Below are 12,541 nucleotides of genomic sequence, written 5' to 3'. Positions count from 1 at the left end.
CTACCTTGATATACTTTGTGGTCTGCTTGAGTCTGTCATACCAGAAACTGTAATCCATCCACATCTTCATCAGTTCCAGAGGTGGTTGAGAGCCAAAGGTATCTTTAGCAGGCATGTTAAAGTCATCCATGAAAGTTAGCAGTTTCTTGCCTCCGATTGGTACGTACACACCTGATGATAACATCAAAGAGATCTTGTTTAATCTAAACACTTGAAATTTGGTGTACTACCACTCAGTAACCTCAAGAGAGCTTTCAAAGTTTTATCTTAACACTTGAAATTCAGTGTACTTCCACCGAGTACCCACAATAGAGCTTCAAAGTTTTATCTAAACACTTGAAATTCAGTGTACTTCCACCGAGTACCCACAATAGAGCTTTCAAGACGTCTGTCACCCTGCAACATCTTCTTGAAATCTGACTTGTACATATTTGGTAAAATGAAATCTTTTCTTTAATTTTTTGGTGTAAAACCTGTGTTCTTGACTTATTGTTGGAATGGTTAATAAAAAATATCAAAAATACTTAAACTACAACTGAGATACAAAAACACATTATGAAACTGATTAATTTGAATATCAAAAATATGGAAATTATAAAACATATAAATTTGACCAAAAAAAACTGAACCTTACCCTTGGTTCTCTTTTCCACACGGCTCTCAATAATGTCTTGGACGTTATTGGAAGTGGTCTGAGCTGACATATTGATGGTCAGTACACTATACTGCTGAGAATCCAACGTTCCACAAACACTCTGGGCCACAGAGGTCTTTCCAGTCCCCACGGGACCAACCAGCATGACAGGTTGCTCCCGCTTGATCAGGGCCCCCACCAGGAAGTTGTATCGGACTGTATCTACAGTTGGAACCATGATCTTGAAGAACTGAGCACTGTTGAATATGAAAAGGAAGGAATTACTTCTTGGAATATAACACATTTCATTTCATATCACAGTTCCCTTCTTCATAACTCCTGCCACCACCTCACCCCCCCTCTCCCCCACCCTATCCCCTCCACCACAAAAATAACACTAAAATATTTATAGCCCAAGCGGTATACATAATTACATTAATTACCGCAGCATATCTGAGATGATACCCTAAAAGTAGATCATAATTACATTAATTACCATAATTACATTAATTATCATAATTACACTAAATACCGCAGCATATCTGAAATGATACCCTAAAAGTATTTATCTTTATGCATCCTTGTCAAGTATACACACAGTCATTATCTCAGAAACATGTAAAACATGAAAGCATTTTAATGACATATCTCGCATACGATGGAAAAACTTGCTCTATCATCATTTTTAAGAAAACTATGTCTAGTAGTTACACAACATTTAGTCCAACCTTTCTTGCGAGGACTCATAAAATGAGGATGACATGAAATGAATATATCGGATCATCTGAGGCTATGTCCTCAGAAGTTTTTACACCAGCTTTCTTATAAAGTCTTCTCACCAAAATCGTTGACTTTTAATTTCTAATCTAATTATCTGTCATAATTTACTCAACTTTTTAGTTGCAAAAGAGCAAAGATATTTATAGCTAGAACAGGATTACAATCCTGGGGGCCACCAGCCCAGGTTGCCTGTAATCCAGAGGTGGGGGCCACCAGCCCAGGTGCCTGTAATCGAGAGGTGGGGACCACCAGCCCAGGTGCCTGTAATCCAGAGTTGGGACCACCAGCCCAGGTGCCTGTTATCCAGAGGTCACTGATTTGAGCCCCATTCTAGCCATAAAGTTCTTTGAGCTCTTAACCGCTGTTTACATATTTTATTATTTTATATATTTTATATGATCAGTGGTTAACGCCGGTGCCTTCCAGTCATAAGGTCCCCGGTTCGAGTCACTCCAAGATTAATGTATGTCGTCCAGTTACAGAGTTGTTGACAATTCATAATCATGGACGTTAAATATGAATGTAAGAGACTGACTTCGGTCAGCTTGCAGCTTTGATAAGCCAATGAGGCTTCTTCGCGAGTTCCTGCTTGCAGGAGGATCTAAAATACATACATACATACATTATTATACAATTGTGATGTTTTCCTTACTTGTTTGGATATCTCCATCCGCTCCTGAGTTTATCCTCCCAGTGAGACCAGCTCTTGTTCTTTGCGTCCACGTAGTACTCGTATACCGTGTCCTTGTTTGGGAAAGTGCCCTCGATTTCTCGGATGTAGTTATCCAGTTTCTTTCTTCCGTCTTCATCCACCGAACAGCAGACTGACCAGATGAGGCAGAAGAGGAACCACAGCTCGATCATACGTTCGTAGTTATCCCTGTCTGCGGGATCGACCTAAATAGAAATAGGAAAGACAAAACATTAACGAATGTTACATTCTTCAAAGGCTTAGTTTACACCTGGGAAACATTCTACTCAATCCTACATTTTGATATTTACAGAAGTATACATGTCAACGTGAAAATTAAATATGGTACAATAACTTACAGACTTCTCTTGGCAAAAACTGTATGAATATAAATATATGCCATGCTGATATAGTTACCCCATTCGCTGGTGTTCCCAAAGCACTAAACAGTTTACAGAGAGATGCCACTCCATTGAGTTCAGCAATTGGAACCAGCTCATTACAGTTGTGCCTCTTGAAATCCTGTATCTTGTTCAAGTACTTGTCGAAGAGCCTCTGGAGAATTTCTCGTCCCTCCTGTCGACCGAAAGAGAAAACACAAAAATAGTGGAGATAGAATACAGCACAGAAGACATTAAAAATACTTTGAACATAAGTATGTTTATCCACCATTATCTATGACACAATTGATATGCTATGACAAACTAACAGGTTAGTATTTGGCTGTAGATGTATGTCTGTTCTAACTTGAGATGTGCAATGTCGACTCACCAACCACATAGCAGGTTACCATGCGTGGTCCCAGCCTACGTACTATACTATTAAAACAAACCTCCAATAAGTATTCAATAAATGTTATCATTCCCTTTCTAGATATGGAGGTTTACAGGATAATTTCAATACTCCATCTTTTTGATCATCCAATGGCTATAGATGGCTTAAATCAGACAACTAAAAGTACCCTTGCAGGGGAGAGGGGGTAGGGGGGTGTTAACAAATGCACTTGACAGCCATACCATCCACTACACATTTAACTTTCAAGGACAACCAAAGTTGCTGTCTGGAAACTTAAGGGTGAAGGAAAGGGATGGGAAGCGATGGGGAAGGGAAGGGCTGTCATTAGGGGGGAGAGGGGGTTGAGAAATTGAGCAATAAACTCTCACCTTATCTTTGATGGTTTCTAGCCAAGAGTGGACATATGGTTGCCATCCCATATCAGCATAGTCAGTGTATACCATACCACAACGACTGACGGTAGCTGGAGAGGCGACTGACAGGTCCTCAACTTCAAACAGAAGGGTGACCTACAACAAAGGGAATGACACTGATGAGATAGTTATAGAAATGAACAACATATTTTCATAGAAATGTTTCTTAGTATGTGGTTATCAGTATTCCTGCTCAAGATCATAAGCAATTACTCGAAATAAGCTACACACAGATATATATATACACAGGATATAACATAAAGTGAAAACAGGGATATTGTACTTTAATGAAATATTTTTTGCAGATGCACATACCAGTTGTCTGTAAATATAACTTGACCAGTATGAAACAGGTTGAGGCTCATACTTAATGTCTTACTTATTTTGGAGTATCTTGAGAACTAGCGACAGGTCTGATTAGTGGAAGTAAATTAATAATTTAAAAATAAGTTAGAATTTTATTTGAACATTTGAATAGTTCTCATAGTATCATATTCATATCCTAGAATTTGGTTTACAATTACACTTCCAATGCAAGTTTTTCCCTATATAAGGACCTAACGATATTACCCTAGATCAAAAACCTTATCAGAATTCACAATCGACACAACTTCCCAATTTCCGAAATTGGCCAGAAAAAAAAATTGGGGGTCATCTTTCACTATGAATAGTTTGAACTGACTCACAAATTCCCGGAAATAATTAAATGTGTGAGTCATAAAGTGATTGTTTTTCCCCCTTCCCTAACATGAACAATTATATTTCCAATACCTAAATATTTTAATGGAAAACTGAAGCTATCGTTACCACAGAAAGTTTCTTTTTCGTCATTTGAATGTTTACTTGAAAATCTCACCTGGTCAGGCATAGCGATTCTTTCACCGTTGATGAGGGTCAACACCTTGTTGTCGTCCATCACAGAGTTCATGCTCTCGATCCAGAGAGTATCCACAGGAGCATCGAAGAGCAGCCACTTCTCTTCAGGTTTCTCATCTAAATTTTAATTTTGGAAACAAGAAGAAAATATTTCGATTTTGCTTTTATGTAAGGGACATTTGGAAAGTCTGGAAACTTATAAGCCAGCAATAGTGATAAGAATAGTTTGTACAAGGCAAGATTTAGATGAAGTAAACCTCTGGAGAAGAATTTTCAGTTTTTTTTTAATGTTAATCATCAATAGAAAAACGGACAGGGCAATTAGAAAGAAACGTTAAAAGAGCACAGAACATTTTGGGCCAGAACTGGGATCCGGTTTGATACTGGTTCAAATCTCGTTCTAACCCCCTCAAAAAATTTCTTTCCTCATCTCAAGTAAATTTTATATCGATACCAACCTGCACATGTCTGTCTCATAACACAAGAGAGAACACCGTCCGTCCATTCATTAGTATTGAGGTCAAATTCTCCATACAGCTCTCCCAGAGAAAGAGCTTTGGGGTTAATCGGGTATTCCTGTTTACAAAATAAAAGTAGATCAAAGAAAAAAGTTGTTAGGCTGCAAGAATAAAGAGCAGCCAAAATATATTACGACAATGTAAATAATTTGAGGATTAATTAATGAATTCAACATGTAATAAGCTGGAAGATTTAAACTGATTGAGGGGAGAGTTGGATTGGGTGGGGAAGAAGGCTTACCTGAAAGATAGCATTTATAAATACATCTATTACAGTTTATGCTAATTTCGTAGATGTCATTTGTTATCAAAGGCTAGTCCCACAATCAACAATGTTTTCATAGTTTCCAGAGCCATATCTGTCCAAACCAAAGAGATTCCCAACGGTTCAGCCATCACTGTGGCAATGCAAGACTTGGTAAGTGTGATTATCTCGATGCCTTCAGTGATACTCACCGTTTTGGTAAATCGCTGTAATTTCATTTCCGCAAATATAATTTACGTTTCGAGAAAGTCTGTGATCATCGCAAATCTGCAAATACATTTTCGAAGTCTTCGATACTATTTTGGGACTTTTTCAGTTACTCAAATGGGTGTTAAACTTGATCAAAATCACCTTGACAAGATTGAAACTATCATCCCCTTCCTTCTTCATCCTCGATAACGTAGACTGAAGGATCTGCCAGGTGACCGTCTTGCCGCTGCCCGTTTTGCCGACGATCATCACCGAGTGGCGAGAGTTCTTTGTCTCGTATAGCTGGATGACTTTCAGGATTGCGCTAGGGATCGTCTGGTAGCCGTTGTCCCTGAGTTCCGACTCGATCACTTTCTTCATCTGAAGTAGTACGTTAAATATGAAGTATTTTAACAGGGGATCATTTATCTATTATCGCATAGCAAAATGCAGTACAATTTGATAACTTGGGATGAAAATTTGTAGAATGCTGATTTTAGATGTTAACAGAAAAGATGAGTACCATGGAAAAGAACTTCTTAGATATGGCAGTTGCTTTAAAGTCAGTTTCTGGCCTGAGTAAATTAACATGAGCAATGTTACAAAGTTATCTGTGTGAATGAGATGAACTTGTCTCGATTTTATCTTCTGGTCTACTTATGTGAGCTTCAGATACTAAATCAAACTATCAGCATTCTTTAATATTTAGTAATTAATTTTTTAAAAGAGGGGGGGGGGGGTTGGTGGGTAGGGCTTGGCCTTCAGTCTGCATTATACTATCTAAAACACTTTTAAAGACATCTACAACGATACAAGAATTATTGGTTACCAGTCAGGTCTATATGAAAGCTAAGAAATATATATCAGGGTTGAAAGAAATAAGTTAAAGAGTAGCGTTCGCTTGTAACGTACTATGATATAGTTTTGGTGAAATTGCAAAATAATTTTTCATAATTTGTAGGTGTTAGAATAAAAAAGGCTGATAAATTTTACCTTGCCGTAGTCAATAGCAGGAGTATCGATGCCAGGAAAGAGATCAGAGACGATGCCGTTGAAGAGAGGAAGGTCGACCACCGTCATCTTAGGGACATTCATGTCCTTCATAGCCAGGAGGAGAACCTGTAGAATGAAAACAGTTAATGAGATATCAATTCATATTGGCTCTTTCCCATACAGCAATGAGCTGAAGTGAGGGAAACACCTTCAGCTTCCCATCGCTTCCTCATATAGACCTCAACTAATACTTGCTGTTTCACTAACTAAGACTTTCTGTGGTTTCTTAGATTGAAACGGTAAATGATCTGATGAAGAGTTATCTTTCCAATGATCTAACTTTTCTCACCTTCAAAGATTGTTTACGACCGGACTTGGAGGATTAAAGAGATAGACACATCCTATCCAAAATGCCCAATGAATGATACTTATGGTAACCCATTTCAGAACACAGGTCTTAACAGCATTGTTTCTCCCCTTTAATAGTGATTATCGATTCAGATTTGGAGAGATGATACAGAAGTTACGGTTCAGAAAATGTTACAATGATTCTAATTGGTTGATATTTGCGACCGGACAAGACGTTGGCAAATCAGGAGTTCTTTAAGAATTGCTAAAAGTAAATAATTCCAAATCACGTCAGTGTAGCGGACTTACAACAGTGTGTATAGGTCAACTCCACAGGTATTACCTACAGCAGCATCAATGATTCACAGATCTAACTGATAACTCTTACATTTTGGGTGAATTAAGTGTGCGAATGTGTGCCACAAGGAATTGATATGGCGTTGCATCAGTGTTAAAGCAAGTCAGTGTCATACTCCTGGGATCCCAATTTATTCATCATCAGAAAGCACGTCTGGATTTCTGTTATAATATTTAGTAATTATACACAACCAGTTTTTACATGAAAATGAGAAGGTAAATTTTTTCTACAATTGCATACATATCTGATGATATTCTCAGATGGTACTCAGATATATTTAGATACTAGAGTATTTCACAAGGAGGAGCATTAGTAGTTTTACCTCTTCGTCAGGGAGGGTGGCCAAAACTCGCTTCTTCTTGCCTGCATAACGTAAGACTGACGTCAGGGCTCTCAGACCAAAGTCGTAGTGGTCTTGCTTGGACAGCTGCTGTACAGCCAGTGAGTAGAGAGTGTGGACCTTCTTAGCAAGGACCTGTTGAGGCAAAATGCAGCATTCTTGTCAAGATTCTGGTTTGCACAAGCATGAGCTTTATTCTCCACATATCTTTTAACAGTTAGGGAAATGTTATTTTTTGAATCTACAGGAAGTAGTGCCACTTTGGAAAACGATGTGGTGTCATTATTATTAGGGTTGCATGTGCATTTGCATTTAGCTCATTAAGAGAGACTGAATATTGCTCTCGTACAAATAATCCAACATTATCAATGTTTTGAAAATGAAGTTTGTCATCATTTTGATTTGCTCGTTAACTCTCTTCATATATTAATACTTTTATTACAATTTCAACTTAAGGTACTGGTTTTCTTAAGGGGATAAAGAGACTTTCATAATTTTGCAAAACTATAACATGGCGAGTGGATTGATATCTGGCAAAGCTGTTTATAACCAACTATCAGTGAAGAGCTATTACAACCAGATGATTCAATTTACATACCCTTGTGTTACTGAAGCCTTCACCAAAGAGGATGATTTCAGCGATGTACCCAGAGTCTGGGACGACCATGGAGATGGGACGGAACATAGACTTGAGGTTATCGGGAAGCTCCGTACGACCAGCGTATCCTGGGATGAGAAAAGTTGAAGAGAGAAACTATAAAATAATCTGTGCCAAAATTGACAAATTAACTTACACAAAGTCACAAACACTCACGTAAAGAGAAGTTCGTTTCTGCTTTGGATATGGACATCATAAATGATTTTTAAAGCATAATAGTTATTATATCTTTATACCTGGGTTCATGGTGATGAAGATACCGCAGGACCAGACTAGGTTAATCTCACGCCCCTCAAAGACAAATCTGGTGGAGCCAGCGGCCAGAGCTGATAAGATTGAGAGGATCTGTTGGGCTACCACGGATAATACCTCAATGTTGATGCGGTTAAATTCATCAAAGCAACCCCAGGCACCAGTCTGGGACAAAAGAAAGAACACAATTGAAGAAGGAAATTGAATATTTGAACAAAAGACGGTCCTTGGCTATCTCAATTCTTGGAAGAAATCACTTTTATATGTATTTATATTCAGCTCTATTCACTCATCTTATTGATAGTTACCTTTTCCTTTTTCCTTTTTTTTTACATTCTGTTTCACATCACTATACTACTTGAGAAGCAGAACAACATAGTTTGATAAAGACTAGACTACTGCAAGGGCTAAGAAAGTAAAATTAAAACAAATATAAAGCCTTCCCAGTAGTGACTGCATGCATGTATGATCATGTTCTTTTGATGCCTACAAACTTTAACTGTAATAATTTTGAGGAGTAAAACATGTTCATTCTAACATTGTTTACTCTTTAGCACACTAAATTAAAAATCCTAGTTTTACGTTTAATTTTAATTGGTTTTACCTGTGACAAACCAGAGAACATCCTGCCCATGGATTTAAAATCCAAACCTTCTGAACAATTGACGACAATGACATAGTTGCCGAGAGCTTTGCCCAGATCTTTGGTGGTCTCTGTTTTACCAGTACCGGCCGGACCTTTAGGAGAACCTCCCCGATGGAGGTGGAGAGCGGTGGTCAGCGTCATGTAACACCTGTCGAGAGGTACAGAAGGGGTCAAAGGTTAACAAAAGTAAACAAGGAACATCTAGAAAACCAACAAAATTATGTGAAATTCAATTCCATCAGTCTATTTCCATTTTGAAGTTAATAAAATGAAATATTTTTTGGGTAGTAAACTATGTATATTTAATAGTAGGTAGGTCAGTGTTTTAGTAGATAGGTAGGTAGTTTAGAACATAACTAAGCATTTAGTACATTGGTTACATTTCTAGTACATAGGTGAGGTGTCTCAGTAGATATATACTGAGTATGAACAGTTGTTTGAACTGTTCTAAATAAATGGTAATACTTTCTTCATATTGTGTATTCCACTTTATAGAAGTACTGCCTGAAAGTTTTCACTGTTGTGACAAACCACATATAGAATAGAAAAGGCATGTATACCATTCATCCCAAAAGGTGATGAACTTTATGCAGAAATGATCTCTTTTATTATTCTCCTGTCTATGCTATTGTGGTATATGCAATATGTCACTATCCACTGATACGAGCCCAAACTATGAAATGTGCACACACACAGTTGGAACCACCAAACAATACATTTCCCTGTACAACAGCTATTTTGAGACACTCCTGACTGTACTGACCTGTCTGTGAGGCTGTCTATGAGAGGCTTTTTTTTTATTATTCTCCTGTATATGCTATTGTGGTATATGCAATATGTCACTATCCACTGATACGAGCCCAAACCATTATATGTACACACACACACAGTTGGAACCACCAAAACAATACATTTCCCTGTACAACAGCTATTTTTGAAACACTCCTGACTGTACTGACCTGTCTGTTAGAGGCGTGATGACAAGCCTGCCTGAGTTTCCTAGGTACTCATAACCATACTGGAACTGTGTGTTAGTCTGTCTCACCACGCAGTCATCTATATCTTTGTCCCAGTAGACTCTCAGTTGCATCAACCACTCAAAGGCTGTAATGTCACTGATGTTCGACTTGATCAGTTTCTCGATCACGTCCCGTGCGTGGACCTCTATCGTCACCAGGGCAACCACCTTGGCTCGAAGCATCTTGGTCATGTTACCTCGGATCATTTCAGAGAATTTATTCAGCATGGAGATCTGGGAAAGGAATTCCAGAGACGATTGTCAGACAGGGGGAAAAAGGATGCTGTGATCAAGAAAGGTTTATTGATGGACCAAGGTCAGTGTGTAATTGACAAATTTACAGAAAATCAATAACAAAGCAAGTTCATCTATGTCACCAAGGTTATACCAATAGCAAAACTTGAGCTAGAGTTATAATGGGTGAGAGTCTCATACCACAAGTGACATTCTGACCCTTCTACAATCTTACATGATCTTAAGCTTTAAAGTGTTAAACACTTCAATTGAGCTACTAAACAATAATTATTAACTATGTTTTTACAAAACCATTGAAACCTGTACTGATAGTTATTTCAAGCAATGAACCCAAGTCACACTTCAATTAAGTTTGAGCTCAGTTCTTTACAAACACCTCAACATGAAGTTTGGTCATAAAGCTGTTTTAATGTAAAATGTGAAGACTATATTTGTCATTTAGTCTCTGAAGAAGATCCTGCTAGGATCAATTGTCTCGCCAACTTACTTTTACACAGTATAAAATAATAATCATCATAATAATAATCATAATAATAACAAATAATTCTAACCTGTTTCTTTTTCATGCTCTTGAGTGCTTTCTTATCTCCTCTCTCCTTGGTGATGGCCAACGCTTTGGTTACATCAGCTGTCCACTGCATCTGACTTGAAGTTATCAACATCTGAGCAAATGCAAAAACAAATCCAACAAATATTTTCAAAAGTTGTTCAAAAGTGATAAAATCATTAGCATCATAACATTGATGGCATCAAAGCTTAAAATATTCATTCATAGAAACATTGGATACACTGGGACCAGGCGGAGGATCAACTAACTGTTGAGTCTGAGAAGGGATAAATACTTCTCTTCTTTGGAGGGGCACATCCCTAACCCCCCCCCCCCCCTTTCTTTTCCTCTCCTTTTGGGTAGGTGTAGAGGGTTAGTGTTTGGCTGAAATAGATGCTAACTCATCTAGCAGAAAGCTTGACCAAAAGATAGGGAACACTTATTGATGAATTATGCTATGGAAAATTTACAATGCAGTTGTTGGACTATAATATGTATGACCAAAGATGATGTCATCCACAACTTTTATATCTTGAAATGGAAAAAGCCCAGACATTTAAGCTCTACTCAAAACTCTACTCTACTGGGTAATCAACATTTTCATATTAAGGTTTTTCTCAAAACTCCATCCATGAAATATCACTTTGTATTTCCTAGATAGATAAAGAATGTAAAACAGTTAAAAAAGAAACAGCTCAGTACCTGTCCAGGCCAGTCTTTGACCCACTTGTCTCTCTTGCTGAGGCTCTTTTTCAGAGCAATCTTACACTGCTTCAAGATCTCTTTAAGGGTCCATCTCATGATCCTCTCAATGTCACACAGCCAAGCCTGGTGTAACAAGAAAGCAGAAGAGTAATAACATATGAATGTGACTCCAAACTAGTGAAGATTTTACTGAAAAACTGGTACATACTGACTTAAACTTTAACAATTAAAGCAAACTTTCCATTTCAAACAATTCACATATATTGAAATTGTAATGAAGCAGTACAAATGATTAAAGTGGTCATGTGGTTAACAAACACTGTTTATCACAAAGGTGAATATAGCAGAGGATTCGTGCAGTGACAGCATGATTATCCTTCCATTACACAAAACCAATGCAGTGAACATTCAGTTTTGTTCTACATTCGTGTTTGCTTACAAGGTTTGACATATTGCATACATTGCTGTCATGTATATAAGTGCAAGTCTAGGAACATAAAATGGAGAAGATCAGAAATTTCATATATCAAAGGCTACGTGGGTTTACGTGACCGATTCAAGTAAAAAAATTAACCACCTTTCGTGCAACCAGCAAACCGTAACATCTCTACCCTATGATGTATTACCTCGACTGGTCCTTCCAGGACAACTTGGTTCCCAAAGTCCACACATTCTCCGTCCGCTGAGTACATGGCCTGACCCTCAAATTTCTGAGTGATCCCCATCTTCTGAATGCGAAGACTTTTGATGTTATCAAAGCACTTCTTCAAATGAGGTTGCACCTGCGAGTTAAGAACATAGCAAATTAAATATCCTCCCCCATCGATTACACAACATCCCAATCTATAAAATAATCACCAATTTTATTGCAACAAAGAAAAATGTTATTATGAGGGACACTGGCAGGTGTGTTTCATTCTCACTTTGATATTTCTTACCAAGCTGGTTTACATCAAATCAAAACAAGCGGACACTAATGATTGACTGACTTATTAAAGGTTATTTGAGGAGAAACATTGGGTTATTTTGGTTGAAGAGGATACTAGACTGTATCAACAATGTGTGTGACATGTTAACTGAGCATTTAAAAAGCTCTTTGCTATGTATACAGATAAACTGCTTTTTTTACAGGGGGTCCCTTCAGTGCTCCAGCAAAGAATCACAAGTCATTTTCATTGTGCAAATCGTTCTTGTAAGGTCTTCATCATCTCGATGCATAATAAACTTCCTCTAACTGTTGCATACAATGGGACCAGTATG

At 37.8% G+C, this 12,541-nt stretch overlaps 1 protein-coding gene across 4 annotated transcripts in view; it reads right to left on the bottom strand.

Moving 5' to 3' along the window:
* The window catches only part of LOC139975469 (dynein axonemal heavy chain 2-like), a 71,887-nt gene that overhangs the window by 34,780 nt on the left and 24,566 nt on the right, over positions 1-12,541 (bottom strand). For all 4 annotated transcript variants that reach the window (XM_071983468.1, XM_071983469.1, XM_071983471.1 and 1 more), the window contains exons 30-46: positions 11,908-12,063; positions 11,279-11,404; positions 10,581-10,691; positions 9,716-10,008; positions 8,715-8,904; positions 8,095-8,275; positions 7,799-7,926; positions 7,183-7,335; positions 6,155-6,280; positions 5,324-5,542; positions 4,648-4,765; positions 4,170-4,306; positions 3,269-3,409; positions 2,523-2,681; positions 2,067-2,311; positions 635-891; positions 5-171 (exon numbers count right to left, since the gene is read on the bottom strand). In XM_071983468.1, the coding sequence (XP_071839569.1) occupies positions 5-171; positions 635-891; positions 2,067-2,311; positions 2,523-2,681; positions 3,269-3,409; positions 4,170-4,306; positions 4,648-4,765; positions 5,324-5,542; positions 6,155-6,280; positions 7,183-7,335; positions 7,799-7,926; positions 8,095-8,275; positions 8,715-8,904; positions 9,716-10,008; positions 10,581-10,691; positions 11,279-11,404; positions 11,908-12,063 (2,907 nt within the window). The remainder of the gene's footprint in view (positions 1-4; positions 172-634; positions 892-2,066; positions 2,312-2,522; positions 2,682-3,268; positions 3,410-4,169; positions 4,307-4,647; positions 4,766-5,323; positions 5,543-6,154; positions 6,281-7,182; positions 7,336-7,798; positions 7,927-8,094; positions 8,276-8,714; positions 8,905-9,715; positions 10,009-10,580; positions 10,692-11,278; positions 11,405-11,907; positions 12,064-12,541) is intronic.

Source organism: Apostichopus japonicus, chromosome 10, assembly GCF_037975245.1.
Source record: "Apostichopus japonicus isolate 1M-3 chromosome 10, ASM3797524v1, whole genome shotgun sequence".
Lineage (NCBI taxonomy): Eukaryota > Metazoa > Echinodermata > Holothuroidea > Aspidochirotida > Stichopodidae > Apostichopus > Apostichopus japonicus.
This window is presented reverse-complemented; position numbering and strand designations above follow the sequence as displayed.